We start from the raw sequence: 26,418 nt of genomic DNA, 5'->3' as shown, positions 1-26,418 counted from the left end.
GAAGCAGAGAACGTGACCGTTAGCACAGGCACCGTGGTAGGAGCTGAGGAGGCACTGCCGCTGGTGCAGGCCGAAATCGGCGGGTGAAAGTGAGGCAGCACGTGTGCATGGCCTCCGAGCATCTCCCCCACTCCCTAGGCACTGTGGTGCTAATAGGCAACCCAAATTCCTTGACATCCTCCCCTACAAGAGGGAGCTTGCTTTCCCGGGGCTGGGCTGAGTGACACACTCAACAATCCATGAGAAGGGAGAAACGGCAGAGGCTGTCTTCACCCACTGATGGAGGCAGTGAGCCCAGGTGACACCGCCCACCGCCCACCACGATGTGAGAAGCCCTGCCCCACTGCCAAGGTCTTCCTTAAAACCCCAAGCCTCATTCTGAGAACACAGCAAACCCAGACTAGAGCGTCTACAAAATACCTGGCCAGAACTCGTCCCAAGTGTTGTGGGAGGGGACGAGAGGGCAGCGGGGTGAATACCGACAAAGGACCGTAAGTCCACGCGTGAAAAGATCACGACAAAGCCCATGAGAAAGTACAAACGAAGTGTCCACGCATGCAGGACAAGGGAAGACTGTATCTGAGGGAGGTGAAGGAGGCTAAGGGGACATGTGACTGAATGCCATATGGTGTCCAGCCCTGGACTGGCTCCTGAGACAAAGAAAGGACATCGGAGGAAACGGGAACTGAGCAAAGCCTGTATTTTATATACAGTGAGTAGTGAATGGCACCATTATCTGTCAATTTCCTAATTTCAATAAATGTCCATCGGTCATGCAAGGTCCATTAGAGGCATCTGAATGAAGTGGGTATACAGAAACTTACTTTTGCAACCCTTCTATAAAACAAAAATTATTTCAAAATAAAACCCCAGGAGAAAAAATAAATGTGTAATGGACTCAGAGTTTTGGATATTACTAAAGGGGCCAGGATAACTGAAGTCCGTTGTTGGATGGGGACATACGGGCTGCTATGAAATAATGAAGTAATCTAAGTATCAGACCAAAAAATCAAACGACGAGCAAGCAGAGCAGCACTCGCGGGTTCTCGTGTCAGTGTGTGTACGAGAGTAATGCATCCTCACGTTACGGGGAGCTGGCCAGCACCTTACCAGGCATTTTCTGAGTAGGAATTCAAGGCTCAGCGCTCAGGAAGCTGGACCACCTCCTTCAGAACCCTCCCTCTGCCTCATCTGCTTCCTAAGGCAGGGTAGAGGTGCTCCAGGTAAATGCTGCTTTAATTCTGCCATGCTTGGAGCACAGTCCAGGCTCCTGGCAATGCTAGCCTCTGGGAAGGACGTTATCTTTTAAAATTACGAGGCTCTATTTCCACAATTGCTTAAAATATTTTATTAAAGAAGCAATACAGTTTAGCTAAAAGGTTACCCAAGGGGCCATATACAGTGATATATTTAAGGCACACAAAAAGGTTTGGGCACTAAATCACAGAAGATCGAGCGCAGGTCACCCCGGCACCTCTGAGCTCCTGGGGGAGGCCAGGCACTCAGGGTGCGGGGTCGCCCGCTGACGCAGCTGCTGCCGGGTGTACTCCCAGATGAGCAGGGCCCCACTCACATGGACATTCAGCGAGCGGATCACACCCTGCTGCGGGATCTCCACACACACGTCCAGCTGCTGGATGAGGCTCGCTGGAATCCCTTCCCGCTCGTTTCTGAGGAAGAACGGAGAGATGCGTTACCCTCCCCGTGATGAAGGCAAGCGTCTTTCTCAGGTATTCCGCGTGTTACTGACGGGTTAACAACTCCAGCAACTGTGGCTCCAGGAAATACACAAGAGGGTAACCAAGATTTACAGGCTGCTCTGTGTTCACCTGACCACCCAGGCCAGGTGAAATTTAAAAAGCAAACAGGTTTCCCAGACCTTAGCAGCCAAAAGGAAACTGCAGTATGACAACAGGAGTGTGGGTAAGTCGTAGTGCAGGTGACATCTGCCCTGGGCTCAGGGCATCCACTCACCCCAGCAGGAGCAGAGACTTCTCGGGAAAGCAGAAGTGTGCCAGGCTGGAGCTCCGGGCCGTCTGCTCCACGCCGATGATGGTGTAGCCTTCGGCCTTCTTCTGCTGCAGGTAGTGGGTGAGCTGAGCTGGTTTCACCTTAACGTTGGTTTAAAAAGAGCGGAACAGTAAGTCACCCGGTGTCAGCCCAGCCTGGGTAAAATGAGGGTTAAGATCAAAAAGCTTAATAAACTAAGCTTGTTACCCTTTTTGTTAAAAGGAAAACAACAGAACTAAACGTTATCCAGAACTCCCTAACATCATGTAAGTTCACAAGCGTCGGTCCTAAACCAAGAGTGGGCTGCAAGGAAACCCACTTTACTGCACAGAAGGCTGCAGCACTGACAGCTTCTAAAACAAAGGTGAGATTATGACAAAGGAACCAAATAGGTGGGCTGGATCTTGCTTACGTTTTTCAGTTTTGTGGTACTGGGGTTTGAACTTAGGGCCTCACACTTGCTAGGCAGGTGCTCTACCACTAGAGCTACCCCTCCAGCCCTTTTTTGCTTTAGTTATTTTTCAGGTAGGGTCTTGCATTCTTGCCCAGGCCAGCCTGAACTACAATCCCACCTATACCACCTGCCTAGCTGAGATCAGATTTGTACCAACACACCTCGCTTATTGGCTGAGATGGGGTCTCACTAACTTTTTGCCCCAGCTGGCCTGGATCCCAGTTCCACCCGATCCCTGCCTCCTGAGTAACTGGGATTATAGATGTGAGCCCACTATACGTGGCCTTCAGTATTATTTTTTAAACTATTAAAGCTGGACTCTGATACATTGTTGCAAAAGACCTAATCCAGAGTAAAGCACTTCACAATATTTTCACAAATACAAATTTTAGTAATAAGTACTTTCTACTCACTTCCACCAGAGGAAGCCACTGTTCTGCTGAGACACTGAGGTGCAGAAACTGCCTGTCGCTGGCACACTGGCGACTGCCAACCACGAGCGCCGCGGCCCCAAACACCTCACAGGTGCGGCACAGTCCTGCACAGAACAGCAGCACAGGCCGGCTCACTGCATCCCTCTCTCCACTGAGGCCCTCCAGGAGGGCGACACATGGACACACCAAAGGGGGAGGAGAGGGACAGGAATTCCCAGGACCACCACCTGGAAAGCCATGACTTTACCTCCTAAGTTGGTCGGTTTGTCAATGAGCGAGGCCACCACAATCAGTCTGCTAACAGACTTTCCGAGCCTGGCTGCACGGTGCTGGAATCCGGGCTCCAGGTCCACGTCTGCACTGAGACCGCACGGGATGATCTTCCTCTGCACGTCAGCCCACTCAGGCTGGTCTTCTTCCTCACCCGGGTGAGATCCTGGAAGGAAGGGAAAAGAATCCATGCAAAAAGGAATCTGAGTCACTTCCCCACATTCACTCCCATCTCCATAGGCATTTTTAAGGGTTTAGATGGGGGGGGGGTTACTGAGTTTGAACTCAGGGCCTGGGCAGATAGCATCTTTAGTTTTTGCCTGGGTGGGGACAGCTTCAGGTGGTGATCCTCCTACCCATGCCTCCCAGTAGCCGGGATTACAGGTGTGTACCACCCCACCCAGATTGTTGGTTAAAAACAGTCTCACTAACTTTTCACCCAGGCTGGCCTTGAACCATGATCCTTCCAATCTCAGCCTCTGAGTAGCTGGGATTATGCAACTGACTCAGAATGAGATTTATTTAACCACACGTTAACCGAAGAGCTGTGCTTGGATTCAAACATCACCACCATTTTTAATAGTAATTTTTAGTTTTCAAATTCAGCTCTACTAACCTATATATTAAGACATTTCATAAAAATAGAAAATGCACATTTTTTTTCACAGTTTAGCAGATCCAAAATTGTGAAGGAACTCAGAATCAACAGAATATCACAGCTTGTTAACATTTTTTCCTTAGAGGTAAATAAAATTATAACCAATAGTATGTCAGATTAGAATTTTTATGGAAATATATTCCTGAAAACAGTATCAACAAAATCTTTAAGTTATTTTACAAGCATGAAGGATTTTCTCTTAGCTAAACTGATGAACATCATTAACCTATGTATCTGTGGGGTCTGAGCTGTGACGAGGACTGAGACTCCCCCTCCTCAGCCCTGTTCTCCAAACTGAGCACCATACAACCAAGGAGCACTTGGTTTACTGGGGACAGACACGCACGTAACAGAGGGTCATCACAGAGGAAGGAAGAACTGGTGTCTGTAGGAGGGAGGAGCAAAGATTGAGCAGAGCAGACGGCAGATATGGCGCGTGCAGCATGGGATGTGGGAGGAAAATGACTCTGGAAGTAGTGGGAACCAGGCCTAGCTCCCGGTCTGGAATGGAATGGAGGGTGACAACAGGGACCAGGTCATCAGGGCTTTGCACGTGGTGATGAAGACAGGAGCCAGTGGAGACGGAGAGGTGCAGAGCAGTGCTAATGCTGAGTTTGACAGAACTCTGAAGCCGTGTGAGGACACTGGGCTGCGAGTCCACAAGAGGCTTCTGTACCCATCAGGTAAGGACCATGACAGTCTGAATTACATCAGGACCAGAGAACAGGAGGAGCTGGGTGTGGGGAGGCAAACCACCAAGGTCGGTTAGCAAGAGGACGAGTTGGTCTCAGGTGAGACTGGAATTGGAATCTGTGTTTTTAACATGCATCTCAATGATTTCCAAAAACGTGGAGCTCAGAAACACAGCACTAGGGGGCTGGTGCAGGGCTCGAAAGAGTGAGAAGAGTCAGAGTCGGAGGAAAAGCAGGGCAGCGAGAGACCAGCAAAGATGCTGTGGAAGGGGCAGGTGAAAGAGGAAGTGTGCCCACGTGGACTCTGCAGACATGGAGTCGGGAAAATCCCTGACTTTCTGAAAGCAGCCTTGGTGGCTGGAAGAACCAGAGGACAGACCATGAGGAAGAGCTAGTGGGAACAAAGGGCACCAGCACCAGCTGCTGAGGTGTGGAAATGGGGTGAGCTCGGGGCTGTTGAGGTGACTGGGAAGGGAGAAGGAGGGGAGCGAGCTGCAGAAGGGAGCCCAGCAGACAGAGATGGACCACAACCAAGAGCTCTGCTCTCCTTTGAAAGCAACAGAGATTTCAGTTTGGCCCTGAGAAAATTTCTATTTTTACAGACATATTCAGTAGAAAAGCAATGGACACTAGTTAGTAACGCTTCTTAAAAGAGAGAAGCCATTAGCTTTGTACAAAGCAGGCGCTCTACTACTTGAGCCACACCTCCAGTCCATTCTCCTGTGGTTATTTTGGAGATGGGGTCCCTTAAACTATTTGCCTGGGCTAGCATCCAACCATGATCCTCCTGATCTCTGCCTCCTGTGTAGCTAGAATTACAGGTGTGAGCCACCAGTGCCCAGCTTGTCTGGCTTTTTATAGCAAAGCTAACTTTCAATGAAAAGTCCTGCCTGAAGCCATCTCAGGTCTTTCTTATCTCTTCTTCTGCAAAGGCAGAGTGCCCAGGACAAGGAAAAAATGACCTGATCCACTACTTAAGTAACTGAAATCCCTAAGGCTCCCCAGGCTGCAGGGGCGGTGAGGCAAAGCTGGTCTTTACCTGCATCCTGCTGGGCCCAGTCCCCAGGGCTCAGCACAGACAGTGGACTCTGAGGGAGGTACCACGGTGACGCTGCATCAGAAGGCACGTCTGTGAAGCTGACAAATTTACTGAGGGAAAGCCACTCTTCTTCAGCGACGCCCGAGAGCCGGGGAAGGGTGTGAAATATGGTCTGAAAAAGAGAAGTGTAAAGTCTAAGTTTCCCCTTAAAAACTGATGAAGAAATCTATGATGGCAGGTTAACAGTATTATTGAACTTTACTGACGTGTTCCCTTCCCCCAAGCCACCATGTGATCAAATTAGACACTCGTATCGTGCAGCAATTATCTGTGTATATTTCTCATTTAGGCAATCCCTGAGGTGGGGGCAGGTCCTTTATCTTTATGTAACGTCACTGGGCTCTGAGCAAAACAGCAAGGGGAGGCAAGGCTCTGAGTTCCAACCCCAGTACGCCAAAACAAACAAATGCAGGAAGTGCTCTGGAGGAACGAGTCATTTTTGATGAGGGACAAATTTAGGTAAAGACAATTTAATGACAACCAGACATCTCCACGAGCAATGAAATTTAAGCTCTCTGATGTCAGGTCTTGCGCTCGCTACCATTAGGTAAGATCAGAATCTGGATCCTGGCTTGACTACATAATTAGCTGTATGGCCTTGTGAGCCATGCAGCCTTTCTTGGCTTTGACTCTTCATTTGTAAAGGCACTAAAGTCAGATTTCAACCACACGTGAACTGCATGAGTGACACCACTGTCATTACCTACACAGCCCTCTTTCTGTTACTTCCCACTAAAACACGGAGAGTCATAGGATGACCAACTGTGAAAACGTGTGTATGTCTCTCAGACTTAGAAGCCCTGGTAGTGAGCAATCTAACGAATGATAACCTTTGTGAAGTTTTTAGGGTGAATATGATTTTCTTCATGCTAGCCAAATTTGTGCAAAGTAAAATGGCAGAATGATTTGCAAGTAAATGTTTGTTTGGCTGACACCATTAACACCCATTTGCTACCTCAACACATCCAGTTCTGATTTATGTCTCTAATGGAGAACAAAATACAGAAAGGACAGAAATGAGGCAGTCAGAGGTGAGGGGGTGGGGAAGGAGCCAAGGACTCACTGCCTAGGGAACTGACGAGAGAGGAGAGCCAGGCAGCACTCCCAGAGCAGGGAACAGAGCACGCTAAATAAGTGAGAAATCCTACAGACGTATGGGCAGTGAAGCAGAAACTGCATTAATGTTCTGAGATACTGATCCCACAGTACGCAGATCTGCACTGTTCCCAAGTCAGGCTACGAGCAGCCCACAAACGAATTGCTGCGCATAGCAGCTAACGCTGATAATTAGAGTGCTTTAGAGGAAAAGTCCAGGTCAAATGCTTTAAATACCAAAGCAGCACACTATAACTGGAGTTGAGAAAGGAAGTATGCTGTATACAACTTTGATATTTATATAGTGCATTAATTTATATGAACTGCAACAAATGTGTTTATGGTTCTTAAAATATTAGCACACTCCATCACAGTCATAGAGGGGTGTCATTTTTACACAGTTTTTACTGCCCAGAACCTAAAAAACACCATTAGCAAGAGAGAGCTTTTTGTTCTTTCATCGACAATGGGCTTCAGTATAAAAAGTCTCACCTGCACAAATGTTCTCACTCACTTCCTTTCAGAAATCTGCTCTGATTTCTGTTTAGAGTTAAATATTCCCTTCCAGGGTTTACAAGCCAGACACTGCCAGAGAAATAGAAAGTGAAAATGACAAGCCAATTTTCACTGCTGAGGAGTGAGACGCAAGCAAGTCACCAGCACAAAGTGACAAAATCATACCGAGTACTTTACAGTTTAAGGGGACATTTGTCAGCAAGGAGAAAGCATCACCCTGGTCATCACCCCTCAACAACTGGGCCCAAAAAGGAGCATGGGTGGAGTGGAGAAATTCGGACGGGATTCTCTGCTCACCTCCAGACAGTAATCCTTAAGCGGGTGAAATGCCGAGAAAAAGAAGTGCTCCTGGATGCGCTGCCAGTTCCTCTTGGCGTTCCTAGGATGGAGAGGGTGGAGTGAGGCGTGGATGGCGACTGGGCTGACTTCTTAAGAGGTGCTGCGCAGTTGAGAAGAGACGGGGGTGGGGTGAAGTCTATCCTGGATTTATGCATTCACATCACCAACACCGCTGTGCTGTGCAAACTGACCCTTATAAAATTTCATTTTATTTTTGGTAGCGTTCTTTTTCATAACTGGGGATTAAACCCAAGCCCTCACACATTCCAGGCTGGCCCACCAAATCTCACATTTTTAAATGGAAATCAAAGATGAAAAGAGAAATTAAGTAATTGCTTCAAGGTCCCCAAGAACCCAGTAACTCAGCAAGAAAACTCGGGCCTCAAGGCTTTGCGCACAGGTGTCCGTCCACTGCAGTGAGCGCAGAGGCTTCAGGCTGGCGCCCAGACAGTGCAGAGAAGCTCAGGTGAGTGCTGGGAAACCTCAAATTGGAGCCCCTCAGTCTCTGGCAGGGAAAGCCACTGCACTTCACTTCTGCTGCTCTAAGACCGGACACAACCAAACTACCTACTTTCATAGACCGAGCACCCTAAAGGAGCGGTTTCAATTCTGAACACACTTGTCAGATTTTACAGGCAAACGAGGTAGGGACAACACAGAAATGACAGCAATCCCAAAAGATCCTCAGCCCAAACCCAAGCAGCAGCCTTAGGACCTCCTTCCAGCAAGGCCATCCCTCTCTCACCACAGGGTCACTGCAGCAGGAGACAGAAGACCTGAGGTGTGGGCGCTTCCTGCTCCCCGCCTCCACCCTCCACCATCCTCATCCCCTCGCTTCCAACAACCTGTCTCCTGCAGGCGGGAGGTACCCAGATCAGCTCTGTGTCCCTCCTGGCACTTTGTCTGCCCACCCACCTCCTCCCTTCTTCTCTGTGCTCCTTTCCCTCAGATGTTCAAATAGGCTTTTAGGTTAAGCCTTAAGCAAACAAAACCCCACAAAGTGTCCACTTGGCCCCCATGAGCCCTGTCACAACTTATAATTGTTTGTTTTGTAGCATGTACTCACTGGGGGGGCCCACGGCAAGGCCCCCTGCAGGTTCCTGGTTTCCTAACACTACTTCACTGGTCTGATCAGCTGCTTGCTGCTTCTAGTCTTTTTTGTTTCCATGTATAAATTCCTGATGCTTTTTTGAGCATCTTGAAAAAAATGTTTTATGCTGGTTGATGGTGCCTAGGTCTCAGATTCACAAAAATCCCAGCAGCCGTAACAAGGAATAGAAGCAAAAGAAAGCAACCCACTGGAAACGTGTTCAGAGGCTCAGATGCCAAGAGAGGCTCAGGACACTGTGGCCTGGTGCTGCTGTGCTATGACAGGAGTGGGCCCAGGACAAGGTAGGAGCCCATTACCATGGGGCTGCACACCCCCCCCAAACCCAGCAGCAGCCTCTGCCTGCTCAGCACTGAGTTTCTGGGTAAGAGGACGTCTGTGGAGTGGAGCAGCCACCTCAGACAAGGGAAGGCACAGGTCCTGCGGCCTCTGCTGCAACAGTGAGAGTTCGGTAACTAGCAGTCACTTCACAACAGTGAAGTAACAACTGAGGGTCATCAGCAACGTCAGGGTAAGGTCAGGAGAGAGCCAGAAGCACCGTAACACCACAGTAGGCCACTGGCACCGGGCCTCACCCAAGTGCTCTGCACCCCGAGTGATGGCACAATGACACACAGGTGACCAGGCCAGTGCCCCCTCACTCCTCCAGGCTCTGCTGGAGGAAGGGAGAGCTGCAGGACATCCTACCCTGCTCCATGCATGCTCTCCGCTTGGCTGAGGCTGCCCTCAATCACTTTAGTCCACGCATCACACTCTTCCACACACAATGCTTTGCACATGTGCCAGACTTTCTTGAGAGCAACCAGCGCGTACAACCGAACACTGAAGTTGTGGCTGAGACACCACTGCAGCGTGACGATCAGGGCCTGCTTCAGCACCGGCTTCTGTAAAAAGACGGACAGACTCCTCACCATGGTCCAGCCAAGGACCCGCCCCCGACTGTGTGCAAACAGTGAACAAATGGCCAGTCACGACGGACAGCTCCATCCCGCTGGCTTGGACAAACCAGGTAAAGAAAGATTCTCTAGGCTCTTCGTTTTCACGACTGCCCCCACTCTCTTGCCTCGGCTGGTCTGGATGAAGTGTCTGTATGCCAATCTTACCCAGCCACAATGTTCTAGAAACACGACCCCAGCTCTTGTTACCTAACCTGGGCTGAAACAGTTCAGATTTTCTGCAGGAGCCCCTTCTGGTGACCTTGAAGGAGTTGCTAAGCAACGCAGCACACTCTACACCACCCTCCCTCCACCGACTGAGCTCCTGGCCTCCTGTTGGTTACCCTGGCCTCACAGCCTCGAGGAGAGGCAGCAAAATGAACCAAGTGCAGAGAGAATAAAATGGTTTAAACACCCCCATGGTCTTTTCCTGTGAACCCGGTCTTTGCAGTCTGGGGACTTAATACAATAAATTTCCCTAACTTCTGAAATCACACTGTTCAACAGACTTGAAGGTCACAGGAAGTGACATATATTAATGTGATCCTTTATCGCAGTGTGCAAAACTCCCCCGAAACCTGCTCTCACCAAAGCCTGTCCTCTTCCCCCACCTCCAGCCAGGTGCTTAGGTATGTTCTAGAAACTGAAAACAGTGAACCACAACAGCCAAGTGTCATTAGAAGATAAATCTGAAGATGAGCGACTCAGGCAAGGCTGGGCACAGCAGCTCATGACTAATCCTAGACACCTGGGAGGTGTGGATTAGAAGGATCAAGTTTGAGGCCAGCCTACACAAAAAATTAGGGAGACTCCATCTCAACAAAAAAGCCAGGCATGGTGGCACATGCTGGTGATCCCAGCTACTCGGGAGGTGGAGGCAGGAGGAAGGGGTAGGAGGATCATGGTGAGAAGCTGGCCCAGGCAGAAGTGAGACCCTATTAAAAATAACTAAAGCAAAAAGGGCCAGGGCATGACTCAAGTGCAGGGCACCTGCCTAGCAAGTGTGAGCCCTGAGTTCAAACTCCAGTACTACCAGACAGAGAGAGAGAGAGAAGGGGAGGGGGACAGAGAGAGATGCAATAGCCCTTCACCACATGATCCAGCTCACGGTGACATCCTGACATAAGTCACTGCTACCTGTACCATTAAACACCCCACGTGTCACGCACAGAATCTTACGTACATTACTTTAAATGTGCACAATTTGACAGCATGGGTTTTATCCTCCCAGTTTCACATTAGACAACTAATGTGAAGAGAGGCAAGCCTGAATTCTCTTAGCAATTCTGTTAGTTGTCCCAACTACAACACGTCAACAACAGGACTCTTGATTCCCCCATGTCCTACCTGGGCCTCCCTCTGTGCCCATCGCTCCACCCTTGGGTAATGAGGCCATTTTCACCAGGGGCTGCACCTGCCCTAGACTCCAGCACAGCCAGCTTGCTCACTGGCTGCTTTCAGGCTGCTTGCAATCAACCATCTCCTTGGATGGGTGCTCCCACAACACCGCCCAACACCAATGAGTTTCTCTGCATGAACATTTGTAGCATAACTCCACGTAGTCACAGAATGCAGTAAGGCAAATCCTTTTTAAATAATCCCAAGTACACACACTTGTAGACAATTAAAACTCATTTCTATCACCACGAACTGCTCACTGATGTGTATTCAGTGTACTTTCAAGTGGAGTGTCTCACTGCCCATTGTGTCTGATGCACACTGGGCACAGGGAAAGGGAAGGAAAAAACTGCAAAAAAAAAAAAAAATACAAGGAACACCCTTCATTTAAAATTGTATGTACAAATGTATACAACGCCTTTTATGAAACTCAAGTTTAAACTCTTCTTACAAAGAGTTCAAACTCACCTTTTCTGGAATATTTTCAATGATGATGTCCAAATGTGGTAAGACAGATAAAAATGTACAGACACTCGTTTTCAGTCTTTCTTCACCCTGAAACAGAATGCGATAAATGAATATTCATTGCAGGCTTACTCTGAGTTCAGCACTTGTAAGGAACCCTGCTGGACTCTTCCCTGAGGAAGCCAAGGCCTGTGGGGCACAGGACACCCAAAAGCAAGAAAGGAGAGGAGTTCACTGGCGCCAAATGCAGGTCAAATACTGCACCGAACCACCTGTTACGCACACATGCTAAAGCGCCCAGGAAAGCCAGGCACATTCCCTTGAGAAGAGGCCCAGCATACAGTGTGGGAAGGACTGGATTGGGGAAGGAGCAGACGCAGTGAGGCAGTCAGAGGAGAGAGCAGGTGAAAACGAACAAGACAGACACAGGACACCAAGGCAAAGATAAGCCAGAGGCTGCAAGAGGTGACAGGCAACGTGATAGGGATGACAGCGAAGGCCTCAGCAATAGAGCTGTCCTGTTACAGACTTCAGAAAGCTGTGATGCAAAGTATGCAAGAGTCAAACTGGAATTTGGGAGACCCCTCGGACAATTTGAATTGGACAATTCCCACTGAGGTGGGAGGGCCAATGAGGGAACCTCCAAGAGGTGAGTCAGATGATGAATTCCTTCATCTAATATGTGACAGGTTCTGTGGAAACTAGGAAGGCAGGAGTAGACATGGATCCTGCTCTCAGGGAACAGAAAACCTTGGGGTTTTGGGGAGCAACAATCAAATCAGATTAAAGTTCTAACTATGAGAAACTAACACAAGGGGATTCAAATACTTGAGGAGGCACATTCCCTGGGAAGAAACTGTATACTGAGAGCTAACGGGATGAAGAGAGGCTTCCATTATTCCTAGGGAACAGAGCCTCTACTGAGGCCCTGCGCAGGCCCCTCCCACCTCAGGAGCTGGTCATGTGACTTGTCTTGGCAATCAGATCTTTCAAGCCTGTTGTAGCCAGAGACTGGATGGCAGGTACCTGGGCCCTGCACTGCACTCTCCCTCCGTGAACCCTGAGCCACCACACAGAGATGGCAACATGTGGGCCGTGCCAACCACAGAGCTGTTCTTGCCACTGCAGCTGAGGGGACAAATGTGGGAGTGAAGACACCACTGAAGTCCCAGCCCAGCAACACCTGAAGCACAAGTACCTGGCCAGGGCCATCAACCCAGAGAATCGCAAGCAGTGACACCCGCAGCTCCTGTGCCACTTGACGTGCAGAGTTCCAGCAACAGAAAACTGGGACGGTCTGCGTGACCAGTGCAGGTGTGGGCCAGGACACACACGCAGGAAGCCTGCACCACATTCTGGCCCCATCACTAATCTTAGTACAGCTCCTGAAAGGTGACACTTTTTTTTCTTTTTGTGGAACTAGGGCTTAAACTCAGGGTCTTCACCTTGATGGGGTTTTTTTGATAGGGTCTCACGAACTATTTGCTGGGCTGACTTTGAACCATGATCCTGCTGCTCTCTGCCTCCTGAGTAGCTAGGACTGCAAGCATGAGCCTCCGGTGCCCAGCATGAAAGGCGATTCTTGTGATAGGAGAAATGCTGGGGAGGGCGAGATGGGAGTGGTGAGGGGAGGGGACGGGACAAGGGGACATGGTGGGATGGTCCACACTTGTGCTTGGTCAGGTGACGGGGCTCCCTTCTGTGGTCTCTACTTTGGTTATGTTTGAAATTTCTCTACTAAAAGGTTTTTTTTTGTTGTTGTTTTAAAATGGGAAATGCATTTAATTCCTCATTTTTAATTCTAAAATTAAAAAAAAGACATGGTAATAGCATCCATTCTCATTTCTTTTCTGTTTTTTTTTCAGTGCTAGAGGCTGAACCTAGGCAAGCACTGTCTCACTTGAGCCATGGTCCCCATCCTTTTGTTATTTACACTACTTTTGCCCAGGCTGGTCTCAAACTCTCAGTCCTCCTGTTTCTGCCTCCAGAGGCAGAGTAGCTGGGATTATAAGTATGCACTACCACACCTGACTTGTGTTCTGGGTTTTTGAGGCAAGATCTCACCATGTAGCTCAAGATGGCCCTGAACTCATCATCTTCCTCAGCCTCCCCTGCGCTGAGGTTGCACCACCATGTTGAGCTTCCTTTACTTCTCAACAATAAAGGATTTTCCATCTTTATTTTGTTGGAATTAGAATAGCTCTCAAATAAAAACTACGATACACTCATGCAGGAGTTTATCTTCTAAAATAATTCAAAACTTGCAAATGTAATTTATTTTGTCAACACATTAGGGCAGCTGAGAGTCAGAAACAGCTTCTGAAGTGGAGTCAACCTCCTAGCAAGTCAAAATCATCTCCCAGTTTAAAACAATTTAAAAAAATCTCCTTTACTTACAAAAGAAAAACAATCCCAGAACTTGGGAAGAAGCCGTGGGAACTTATGCAGCATCAAAATGATGACCCACTCTATAAAATATTTTATGGAAGCTTGATTGTTGGTGAAGCCAGCCTGAAAAATCTTGTCAATAATTCCATTCGAGAAGTGCTAAGAAAAACAAAGTTCGTGAATTCAACTGTTAATATGCTGTTAATTTTAATTAAAACGCATTAATTTAAATTTTTTAAAAGATCCCCATTTTAGTTCTATCTTAACTGATCCATGGAATCTAGAACTCTCCAGGCAAAGACTGGAGAAAGTGATTGAACTGTTCTTGTTGAGCACGTCACGACTACGTGGATATCAGTTCCATGAGGAAGGGTTGTTTCCCTGTTTTCATAGGGAAAGGGAAACACCACAGAGGGTGAGTAACTTCCCCGAGACTTGGGGTGAGAAGATCCACCACAAAGCACAATGGCTCTGTCCCAGGAGCTACAAATCACCTGCCTTCCCGAGGACAGATAGTCCAAGCCTACACCCCAAACAACAGGGCTGTGACAAGGAGGGAGCAAGCAGCTGCATTTTCTAATCAAAGGGCATATGACACTTTAAACACTGAAAATGTTACGTTATAATATTTAAGGAAAAAATATGGGGTGAGGCCACAATAGCAGCATCTGAAGTATTTCTACAATACCTAACTGTCTTAGCAGTCTCTCTGTAAGAAAAAGACTTAATACCTTCTATTTTATGCACTGAAGTAAACATCTGAAGTAGACTACCTTCTCAATTTTTTTCTTTTGGCAGTACTGGGGCTGAACTCAGGGCCTCATGTTTGCTAGGCAGGCATTCTCCCCCTTGAGCCACGGCCCCAGGCCCATCTCAATTTTAAGAAAGTACAAGTTTCTACAAAACAGTTTATTCATATGAAGCCCTATGCTGAATAGCTGTATCATAGCCACATACCTGGTCAAATCTGGGGAAAAGGACAAGCAGCGTCTGCCAGATCCGGTTCTTCACCCGGTGCTGTAGAGAGTTCTCATAGTACCGAGTTCTGGACTTGGACACCAACTCGTCCTAGAGGGATGGGAATGCAATCAGTGTTAAGTTCCCAAAGATTTAAACTGAGCACAGGGTCTTTTGTCTGCCCCAAAGCAGCTACGAGCATAAGACAGATAAGGAGTGATACCTTTTTAAATATCTTTTCAAAACACTGAATTTGATTGCTTTAAGTTTTTTTTTAATTAGATAAAAGAACCATGGAATTGGGAGATACGGGTCACTTAACAGGGGAGAGGAGCGTGAGATAAGTGACACATATTACAGTGCGTCAATAGAGGGACTTCTCATTTTATTTCCCTTTGTCCTATCCGTGTGGAATAACCTATCTGCAATTTGATCCAGAGGAAGAAGGCACCCAACAGGTGGACAGTGCAATGCTGCCTCCAAACAGAAGGTGGCAGCAACAAGCCTTTCTGCACTAGCAGAGAGCAGGTGTGGTCCCTGCTTCCTAAATTCAGCCTCCTGCAAAGTTTTGTCTGTCTGTCTGTGGTCTGGGGACTGACCCCAGGGCCTTCTGCATGCTAGGTGAGCGCTCCACCACTGAGCCACACCTCAGCTCCTCAAGGTTGACTTCTGTCACCATAACCCTTCAAGTTCTGCCTCCTGAGCCAAGAAGGCACGCAAGAGCGCTGACGTTCTCAAATGGCTACAAGGTGAAAAAGCCACGCATTGGCCATTGTCATCTGATGTGCAAGTGGCCCTCCTCGCCCTGACGACTTCCCTAACCTTCTGTATCTGAGTGTGTGTAAAACATCATCGTCTCAGCTAAACGAATACAGAGCTAAAGATACCTGACAATGATTAAAAGCTCACAACCTCCTTGATCATCAGGATTCCTTTTGGGAAATTTTCTTCTGATGTATGTAACTTTAGGTTTCCTGCATTTCTCAGCTTCAGCACAACTAAAGCTGAAATCACTAGGGTTGACCATCTTGCATTCAGAAGCACCTCCACGCCATCAGGCCTCCCGTCAGCACCCTCATCTGAAAGTGCTGAAATTCCCTCTGCTCAGTCTTCCATTCTGTCCTTGTTTCCCACCTCTGTCCTTCAGACAGATCTTTCTTTTCTCTACTCACCTATCAATTCTCTCCTATTTTCATAAGCCTCCTCATCCAACCTGCACCCCTGGAATAATCTCCACACTTCCTTCAAGAGCACAAAGTACTTCCTAGGGTTTTGTTTGTTTTTGGTTTTCTTTTGGTGATGCTGGGATTCAAACCCGGGCCAGTTTTATGTAACAAAGCTTCAGTGAACAGTGATGCAGGTGGTTCCTACGATTACTCAAGTGTCCAAGATCAGACGCAGAGTGAGCACTCCGTCCATCTCAAGTTCCTCTGAAAGGGAAGGGAGTTATGCACTTGGCTCTGCTCCTTTCTGTCTTCTCCTTAGATTTAATACACCCATTATCCAGACACTATAATGTCCCTTTATAAATGATCTAGGAGACCCAAAAAATCTAACTGATTATTTTCATCTGAGTGAAGAACGAATTTTCATCAATCTTACACAAGTATCACCAACCCAACCTAGACCTATACCAGAAGCCAATCCTGAGGACGAGTCTTCACAGTTTGCCACCTCCTGGACTGTCCCTACTTGTCCTACTTCCTATATAAAACAGAGCCTGGATGTGGCACTATACACATCTCAGGCCTGGACTGGCATGGAGAACCACAGGGAAGGTTAGAGGCCCAGGGACCCAAACCCAAGCCAGCCAGCTATTGCCAAGACTGAACTGAAATACAGAACACCAACTTCTTGTCTTCTCCTGGTAAAAAATATCTAGAAAGACAAGTTCTAGTGACAGACAGAGCAGATGCAGGGTTCTGACTTTTTAAAAACAAAGGTAATTTAAATGAAAAGAGGTAGTTACTTTATCCAACAGCTTGAGTGTGAGATCTTCCAAAAACAGCTTGTGGGGAATGTTCGAACCATCTAATAAACACAAGAATTTGATGGCACAAATCCTCACGTAACAGTCTTCTCTTTTACTACTAAAAAATATAAAATGATAAGCTATGTTAGCACATTTTTAAAACAAATCAACTATTAGTTTCAAAAATACCACAAATACCATGTCTTCCCTAGACTTGTCTAACATCAAGTAGCTCCATACTTAGTGGCAATACTTTTAAACTCAGAACAGAGAGCAGAGGACATCAATGACCACATTACAAGGAGAGCACGTGCAGACAGCGTGAGCGAGCACAAATTCACCGAGGCCTCTGGAGACAAAACTACTGGTCCCGGTCGATCCCATCTTATCTGAGGACAGAACAGCCCCCAGCTCAGGAGAGGACCAAGGAAACTTCTGCCCACTGTGGGCAGGATGCCACCATAAAACACAACAGCTCGTCTTTACCACGTGCCACAAACATATTCTCCAGAAGCGCTGTGTGCTCTGGACACCCAGCGTGTCCAGCATCCAAATATGGAGAGAGAAATTGAGCTTGTGAAGCAGTACTTCCATGTTTCACTTTTAACTGTCACAATGCAAATGTTACTTTAATTCACAACAAAGCGTTTGACTAGTAGAAATCACAGTATTTGGGAACCATTCACTAGAAAATGTCACTTTTATGGCTACACTACACCAGCCAAGAAAACAGATGACAATTAACAATGAAAATAATGCATAATTTAATGAACACTGGCAGATGAGTTGAAACAGCTAGCACTCAGAATAATAAACAATTTGCTTATAACTCCACACAACAATCCTTTGATGTCTAAACTCTAAAACCAGAGCAAATGACACAATACTCTTTTTATCTCCTTTGTAAATACAAACACACCCATTTGTGAAAGCTATGTGGAAAAATAAAACTTGAGTAAAAGGTATTAGTCAAGCTTTAAAAATATCACCTAAAAGGTTAGATAAGAGCAGTCTTTTCCCAGAAATCAAATCCTTACAGCCTGCCCCAAATGCACTGACCACAGATAGCTTTGTACATGTCAACTGTGCATCAACAGAGGGCTAAAGAACAAAAAACGCAAGGCTTTTCCAAGAGTAATTCTATTTTTGTGTATTACGTATCGATTTGTTAAGATGGTGACTATTTTACAACCATTAAAAGCCTGGAATACAGCGTTTGTGCTGGTGGACATCCTTCCCCCAAAGGGCAGTGGGGGCTGGCTATCCTCAAGGCCATTCCTTATTTATGTTTTTACAGTTTATTAAATCTTAGAAAATGGTGAAAGGTGTAAAGAAAATACACTAGCAAGGAATATAATTTCTAATGTATTTTTGAAGGCTTGCTCTATATTGTAACAGAAATCCCTACTAAACATTTATTAAATCTGACAAATACAGAGTATCTGTCATTTGACATTAAGTCTGGAATATCTCATTTATGTCGAGACACGAGAAACTGACCACACTTACTTTTCCAAAACAACGTTGGCCGCACAGTTGTGTCCGAGATTTTCTATGAAGGCCTGAACATCCTGGATAAGTCTTTCCATGAAAAAATTTGAAAAAGAGCAAGTTTAGATGGGAAGAAAATTAAATCTCCACAGTGAGCTAATACTTTAAACTCTTCTCATGGAAGGCTTTCAAAGCAGACATAATTCTTCCCAAGTACAAGTTGAAATAACAGCGTTTTACCTCTGATCACGCCGAAACACAGGTCCAAACACACAGGCCTCCAGGACAAGCTCGCTGTAATCCTGAGCACCTGACAAAGACCGCTGGGGTCTGCTGGGAGCAGACACTATCCAAGACCGGCAGCAGTGACTTATCAGTATATTGAAGACCCCTGTTTTTATGGCAGACATTTCAACTACTTTGTACATAATCTGGAATGAAATACAACACTCACGTTATCCTCCCACCAACCTAATTTAAAAAAATCAGTGCTGCTAAAAATTGCTTCTTGAACAACTTCAAATGGTGCTTTCAACGAGGCTGTGAGTAGTCTAAAAACTGAAATTCACTGCTGTTAGAATGACTGCAAGATGACTGACAATCACAGAAAGCACTTTTCATTTCTGATAATAAAGACAAAGACAGTGTTGCTGGGAGTGATGAGCATTCAGAACGGCAGAAGAGTGAAGAGGAACACTTCACTGGGCATTTCAGTTTTCTCTGCATTTTGCCAGGGCCTCCTTTCACCCAAGGCGTCAAGACCACAGACTACAGGCACCCGAGGTACAAGGACCACAGTGTGTAGGCACCCAAGACAGACAAGAACCAGTGTCTGGACACCGGGGCAGATGAGGAGCACATGGTCCCAGGCACCTGGACACCCGGGGCAGATAAGGAACACGGTCCCGAGGCACCTGGGGCAGCACAGGCTGAGGGTACAGAACTGGGCTTTGTGTTTCTTGCGTTGGTCGGGATGTGTGGCTCTGTGGTGGGGGTGGGGTCAGATGCTCAAGCCCTCATAGAAAGGCACAGAATTTGCATGTAGGTAACCTTTGCACTTTCACTCCCCCCACACACTTTCGGTCTAACCTAATCTAGTGTAAACTCCATGTCAGGAGTTGTTACCGCGTGGCTCAGACAGCAATGACAAGGAAAACCTGCACATACTCCATACAGATGCAGGTTTCTTCCCTAGCATTCCCATCTATGGATGGGCAACCCGCAGGTGTGGAGGACTGACCAACTCCAGAACAAGAAAGCTGCCATTAATACTTTCTCTACATAAGGAAAACTAAAAAGCCCAGAATAAATGTAGAGGCAGATGGGGCTCTCAGACTCTGGTGGAAGCCAGACCAGCTGTGGCAGAGACATGGCAGAGGGTGATAGCCCCGCTCGATCCCAGGCCCCACTATCCTTGGGAAATCACTAACTTTCCCAGAGAGGGGAAATCCTGGTTTTCATGCAGAGTTCTCAGTTCTTAGGTTGCCAACTAACTCGTGACTTTAGACGTTGTCTGAACTAAAAAAAACCTGGCGAGCAGGCATGAGTCGGGCTCCTACCCAGTGCATCTTCTGCAGTCACTAGATTTTCTGGTTCTTACTCATGACAGTTGAGGGTTCAAGAATATGTGCTGACTGAGTGAAAAACCTGGTCAGGTGCAATGGCTCATGGCTGTAATCCCAGCTACTCAGGATGTGCAGATTGGAACACCCCATCTTGATAAGTAAGTTGGGTATAGTAGTACTGATGTTATAATCCCAGCTACACAGAAGGCCACAGGTAGGAGGACCATAGCAAAGGTGGGTCCCAGAAAAAAACATGAGGCCCTTTCTGGAAAATAACTAAAGCAAAAAAAATCACTGGGGCATGGCTCCATGGAGGGAGAGCACCTGATTAGCAAGCACAAGGCCCTGAGTTCACAACAATAAAAGCAAACCTAACCCCTACCTACAAGCGTAGTCCTCCTTCTTCCCATACCACAGGTCATTTTCGAAAAGGAAAATGAAATTACCTCTTTTATTTTCAAATATGCCTGGCCCTTGACTTTTGCAGCAATGGTAAGAACTTTGTTATCGAAAACAAACTGAACGAAAGCTTTAAAGTTAGGCCAGAACGTCAACTGAGTGTTGCTCAAAGAAGACGTGATTTTCCAAGCCATGTCAAAAGACTCTGTGCAGAGTGACTCAGAGGAGGTCAGGAGCTGGCAGGAAAGGAAGAGATGCACACTTGTCACTTAACCTCGGAGACTCAGGTGCCACTCCATGCCGTCCGCACCCCTCCCCTCCCCATTCCCGCCTCCCTGCGCCTCACCTTGGGAACCAGCACCTTCATGCAGCGGAACACAGGCAGGACCCGGTCAGCAGGGAGGATGGCCAGGGCATCCAGTGCTGACTGCAGGGTGTGCCCCGGCATCTGGACAGCGGGGAGGTAGGGCTCCAGAGCGCCACTTTCGGGGGCGGGGATGAGGGTGTGGTATCTTCTCAGCAGGAAGGAGAGGCAGACCCACTGGCTGTGGATATACTGTGCAACGATCTTCCCCCATCCTTGGGAAGATGACGATTCTTCAAAAACTCTGAAGTGAAGAAGAAAGTTGCTCTGAAATCTGTCTCCCCTTCTGTCACATGCAGCACACAGCCTTCTAAAGAAGGGAGATGCTGTGGTTTGACTGTGTGGGTCTGTCCCCAGCAGACCCCATGTGGGGACAGTGCTGGGCAGTGCTGGGCAGGGGTGGGGGAGGTACCGAGTCCTGGGAGGAGACCTCATGGAAGGATTAATTAATGCTCTTCTTGCCTCATGAGTGAGTGCTTCCTCTGGAGAGACTGACCGAGGTGGGCTGAGCGAGGCTGTCCCTTGCTCTCCCATCAATATGACTTCCCCACCAGGAAGTCAGGCAGCACAAGGCCCTCACCAGGAGCCCAGCAGATGCTGGCGCCTTGCCCTTGGACTTTCCACCCTCCAGAACTGTAAGCCAAAACAAACCCCTCTTCTTTATAAACTACCCAGTCTCAGGTGTTTCATTACAGCAAACAGAAAAGTGACAACAGATAGAAACTGTCACTATCAAATATTCTCTCTACCATAACAGAAGGTAATCTCATAAACCTCCATTTTCTAACTACTGTGAAGTAGGTGCTGTCACAACCTTAAATGAGTCACTGAAAACCAGTGCAGAAAAAGCAGGTTTCTGACAAGAGATGAAAAATGTGTAACATCCTCTCATTTAAATGAAGCCTCATTTTCTACACTCCATCAGTCCATGGGGGATCACCAACCACCGCAATGGCAAAAAAAAAAAAAAAAAAAAAAGACGACCCCCCCACAGGTGTTCCAACCCTTGACAGCAAAGATGCCTGTCGCCTACCTCCCCTGTGGGGATGAACGCACCTGCTGTGCTCCTGGCAGCGGGGCTTCTGCAGCATCTGATTAAACGGAAATGCAGAGAGAAACCTGTCCACAGGCCCAGCATCGAGAGAATCCGGCTGCAACACAGGCTGCTGGTCAATGGCCTCACACACCGCAGCCAGGGTGGCCATGCTGACCACTCTCTGGACCTGATCACCAAGCGTCAGCTCCTGAAGGACACAGAGCAACCTTTCACCTAACAGCAAGTCTCAGCCTGTGGGGACCTGAGCTGCCAGCCCGTGAAACCTCACTTATAATTGTGACACCAAGAGTTATTACACTTGCACTTTCCTCTCTCCTTTTTCAAATCCCAATGGTGTTGAAATATTAACCAGTCTTCTCTACAATTTCCTTTTAGGACAGTTCTTGAGAAACCACTCTACAAATTATATTATTTAAGCCACCAAACTGTTTTTATTAGTAGCCCAGACTAAGTTAGACCACAGTGCAATTCAACTATATTAAATGGTTACCATGCACTAAATGAAAATAGCTAACACCGAGGACTTCACGTGACATATTCAACATATACGCACTGGCTTCAATCCTGCATCACCCCAATACACCCCACCTTGCAGGTGAAATAACGGGGAACAGGGAGAAATACAAAGGCACACAGTTCACAAGGAAGAAGCCAGGATCCAAACCCAGGAGTCCGGCTCGGAAGCCTGCATACTTCACTACCATGCCCTACAGTGTTCCCTTTAAGAAACGCCTGCAGGCGCTAAAATCTAGTGGAGAACACATGTAATACATGAAGCCCTCAAACGGGAAAGATGGAAGTAACACGGAAATGGAGATGACACAGAGCGTGAGGAGGCGGTGCACCTGCAAGAGAGCACAGGTCCCACACCCACAAGGTGCCTGCAGGCGGGAGCACTCTGGAAGGACACCTCCCTGAGGAGGGATGACAGACAGGTGCTGTGACAGAACCTCCACAGGTCACCTGGAGGGTGCAGCATAGTGCATGTGGGAACAGGAAGGGCAGCGGGTGATTAGGCTGGAAACTGAGGCAGGAGGCTGAGCGTGGAGGGCTCTGACGTCAGGCTGACGAAAGGTCCCATACTGGGCGAATGTGCGTGGAAGACCTAGGACAAGCCTCTGTCTGTGATTTTGAGACTGCTTAATACTGTCATAGGTGTCCCAAGCCTACTCTCTCAGTGCCACAACCTACGGGGACTGCTCTAACAATTACATGTCAGCAAGTGCTTTTTTAGGATTTCAAAATATCGCATACCAAACAAATGTGTTCCCTGTACGTCTCAGTCAACATAAATGCACATGTGGGTCCAAGAGGATTACCTGCCCATTGTCTGACTCCTGAAGATGCTGAATGGATGTGTTTTGCAAAGGAGAAATAACTCTGCAAATGGGGTTCCCCCTTTTCCAGCCCATCTTCACATGCAGATTTGTGAGCTCAGTGAACACCATCAGGTACAACTGACAGCGATCCAGATCTGCAATCTGAGACAAACGCCAGGACATGTCAGGTCACAACGACAAGTTCAGGCAGGAAAGGAAACAGTTTATTTAAAAGTGCTAAAACAAGACCCTGATGGGAGAGTCATGCCCTCCGTCTCCCATGCAGGCCTCAGGACACCCTCCTCGGCTCGCAGCACAGTCACAACACATTTCCTAGTCAGTGGACCCTCTGTTCTCTGCCCTTCGCAGGAGACCTTGGCACAGAAGCTACGCTCCATCAGCTCCCACACCCAGCGCTGGAACATCACGAAGAGTAACGACAGCATCTGAGCCATCACCACTCCCTTGTTTACGTCCTCATAGGAAGGTTACCGTCCAGCTTTCAAAGTAAGAAAACTAAGTTCTAGGGAGGTTAAACAATCTGCCCACATCTCGGGGCAAACAGGTATGCTGGGGGGGAGATTCAACACAGGTCTTACTGACTCATAAATCCAAAGAGAACCAGGTTCAATACCACCCTACCATTCACTAAATTTGTGACCTAGGGCAAATTACTTAATCTCTTTTGGCCTCAGATTCTTCACCCATAAAATGGAGATAGTGATATATATCACAGGGTTTTTGAAAGATCGAAGTGAGAGAAGTACAATGACTGGCCTTCTGGTTACATGACCAACAGATTATTGCTACCCCATAGGAGGCCTCCTGAGACACACAGAAAGTAATGCATTTACCTAATCTGGCTATGCTGAGCCATCACTCCATGCCAGGCACTCTGCCAAGTGCCAGGTCACAGTGGACAGAAGGTAACAACCGAAGCACACGGTGACAGACTGAACACCAGGTGAGAGTGAAGGATGAGGAGCCAAGAGGCATCCCTATGTTTTGGCTCGCGAAACTAGCTAGAAGGTGCAACAACCCTAGGAAGGAACATGGAGAAGCAGGAATGATGACAGCGGCTCCATTTTTAACAGGGTTTGTATGAGAATCTCAACTTGAGTTAACAAATGGCTCAGAAGAGCAGAGGGTGGAGGTGAGTGACAGCCTCCTGGAGTAACTGAAGCCAGGACAGTGAAGGAGTCACTGGGAAAGAAGAGGGGGTGAGGAAAGAAGGGGTGAGGAAAGAAGGGGCCAGCATCAAGCTTTTAAGAGCCCCGGGTTCCAAGGTCAGACAGCAGAGAGTGGACATCCCAAGGAGAGATGGAACTGATGACAGAGCCAAGGGGATGTCGGGGAGGAATTACAGAAGTAATTCAGGGGAGGCTGGTCAATAGTGTCCCCTGAGGCCGAGGAATCAGGACAATACAGGGTAGGGATAAGTCCTCTAGGTTTATGACAAAGGAGTCAGCAACTACTTCAGAAGAGCGCTTGCTGTCACAGGGTTGATAAAAGTGAGATCAGAGCAGGACTGCTGACACATCAGCTCCTGAGTTCAAGCCCCAATGCTGCCCCAAAAAAAGACTTAAAGGAGCTAAAGAGAAACACTCCCCACTCCAAAGGTGTCTCCTCTGCACCTCCTTGCCTTCCTACCATAAATCCTCAAGTCCTTCAGTGTAAAACCAGTCCTCTTACACTTTTACACCTGCTCAAGCTACCATAGTTACGTTCTTAATTGGGCTTTCAAAAAAGACATTCTTTAGGTAGGTGTATTTTCTCACATTCCTGACAATCCAAGCATTCAAACAAACAAAATTAATAGACATTTCTATAAACGCTGGTATTTTCAAAGTATTCTAGAGGGGGGAACTTCATTAATTCTTTTCAGATGCCCTGGAAAGAACAAACGGTGGCATGGAGGCCAGAAACAACAGATACATCCCCAGGTCAGTCTCACCCCTAACTACCCTAAGAAGGACAGCCTGGGTCCCCAGCCTGCCGAACAGATCGCATGGGTATGAAACCCAGAAATGCACTGAATGTGCAAAGCACTTCAAATATGCTGTTTCCAAGCCCTGGAATGTGGACCCCCACTTTGCAGACAAGGAAACTGAGGCCCAGAAGAGTGACATAACTTTCCCAGGTCACAGTTAACAACACGGACAGAATGCGAGTCCAGGGACTCCAAAGTCCATGCCATTTCTGCTTCTTAACGCTGTTCTAAAGACACCTTCACGTTAGGTCCTTTTCCTTTTCCGTGTAATACCGTGACTGACTGCCAGAGTAGAATGCAAGACAGGCTGGTGAGAAGATGAAGAAAGCTGCCGGCCCCGCGTAGACTTACACTCTGCAGCTCATTCATGGCGAGTCTCCGGAGGATGAACTGAGCCATGCTCTCTGAGGCAGTCATGACAAAGTCCTGGAGAAGAGCAGACACCTCATCTGTAGGGAGAAAACATTTCACTAAAACGACAGAAGCAGCCTCTCTGGTGCAAAATACATCAGAGATTCTGATACAACTGCGCTACGGTGAACCAGTTATAGAGAATGAATTCCAGAAGAGCAACTCGTTCCTACAGAGCCACTCTGAAGCTAAGCTGAAAAGTCAGGAAGGGCCCAGCTCTGGACAGGAAGGGACAGGGACCCGCCCCGCTCCCTGACCACAATGGTGGAGCATGGACACGAGGCATCTGAGGACCCAGGAAGGTGACGAGCAGTGGATGGCAGCGCTCTCACTGACTCCCCTTCTGCGTGTCTTACAGACTAGAACCACAGGCAGGAGTCAGGACGGTGGCAGCAGCCTGGGCCCCTGCGTGCCGGTCAGAGGCTGAGTACGGAGCAGAGTCCTGGGTGACTGTCATGTGCATGTGCCAGGCAGCATAGCACAGACGGGATCTAAACCGATAGACCTGCACATGGGACATGGTTCCAAAGAGCACTGCAGGGGATTCAAATGCCCACAGACTGTGCAACCGGTGCCCACAGAAGCTCGGTCGGAACAGGAGGGGAACAGAAACATTGACACTCTCCTCGAGACCGGAGCAGGACCCATGGTGTCATGGCACAACGTTCCAAACAGTAGAGCAGATGCAAAATTGTGTGCACATGAGGACTCAGGAGAATCCCAGCTCATGTGGGTAAAGCTGTGTCAGGATAATGTGACAAGGACTTAAAAGCAGCTTTTACAAAAATGCTTCAATAAGCCAGGTGCTGGAGGCTCATGCCTGTAATCCTGGCAGCCCAGGTGGTAGAGGATGGTGGTTCAAGGCCAGTCTGGTGTTTCAGGACCCCATCTCATTCAACCAATAGCTGGGCGGAATGGCACACACCTATCAGCTCAGCAATGCAGAGATCACACAGCGAAGGAAGCAATCAACACAATGAAGAAATAACCCATGGGGCGGGAGGTGTTGGCCAAAGGTTCAAAGGTTCAGTT

At 47.7% G+C, this 26,418-nt stretch overlaps 1 protein-coding gene across 8 annotated transcripts in view; it reads right to left on the bottom strand.

Annotated features, from left to right (window-relative positions):
• Positions 1–1,324: 1,324 nt before the first annotated feature.
• Tarbp1 (tRNA guanosine 2 -O-methyltransferase TARBP1) overlaps positions 1,325–26,418 on the bottom strand; it is a 49,453-nt gene continuing 24,359 nt past the window's right edge. For 3 of the 8 annotated variants that reach the window (XM_074056844.1, XM_074056845.1, XM_074056847.1), the window contains 18 exons: positions 25,327–25,424; positions 22,986–23,147; positions 21,666–21,853; positions 20,592–20,853; positions 20,293–20,481; positions 18,522–18,712; positions 18,300–18,371; positions 16,788–16,908; positions 14,819–14,929; positions 13,871–14,020; positions 11,477–11,563; positions 9,363–9,559; positions 7,526–7,607; positions 5,558–5,729; positions 3,146–3,334; positions 2,878–3,002; positions 1,975–2,111; positions 1,329–1,670 (listed from right to left, as the gene is read on the bottom strand). In XM_074056844.1, coding sequence (XP_073912945.1) covers positions 1,463–1,670; positions 1,975–2,111; positions 2,878–3,002; positions 3,146–3,334; positions 5,558–5,729; positions 7,526–7,607; positions 9,363–9,559; positions 11,477–11,563; positions 13,871–14,020; positions 14,819–14,929; positions 16,788–16,908; positions 18,300–18,371; positions 18,522–18,712; positions 20,293–20,481; positions 20,592–20,853; positions 21,666–21,853; positions 22,986–23,147; positions 25,327–25,424 — 2,741 coding nt within the window. In that variant the 3' untranslated portion in view covers positions 1,329–1,462. Of the gene's footprint in view, positions 1,671–1,974; positions 2,112–2,877; positions 3,003–3,145; positions 3,335–5,557; positions 5,730–7,204; positions 7,298–7,525; positions 7,668–9,362; positions 9,560–11,476; positions 11,564–13,870; positions 14,021–14,818; positions 14,930–16,787; positions 16,909–18,299; positions 18,372–18,521; positions 18,713–20,292; positions 20,482–20,591; positions 20,854–21,665; positions 21,854–22,985; positions 23,148–25,326; positions 25,425–26,418 lie in introns of those variants that run through there. The other 5 variants (XM_020173369.2, XM_074056842.1, XM_074056843.1 and 2 more) reach the window with 5 other exon arrangements.

Source organism: Castor canadensis, chromosome 15 (assembly GCF_047511655.1).
Source record: "Castor canadensis chromosome 15, mCasCan1.hap1v2, whole genome shotgun sequence".
NCBI classification, from domain to species: Eukaryota; Metazoa; Chordata; class Mammalia; order Rodentia; family Castoridae; genus Castor; species Castor canadensis.
Note: the sequence above shows the minus strand (reverse complement) of the source record. Positions and strands in the feature narration are given on the sequence as shown.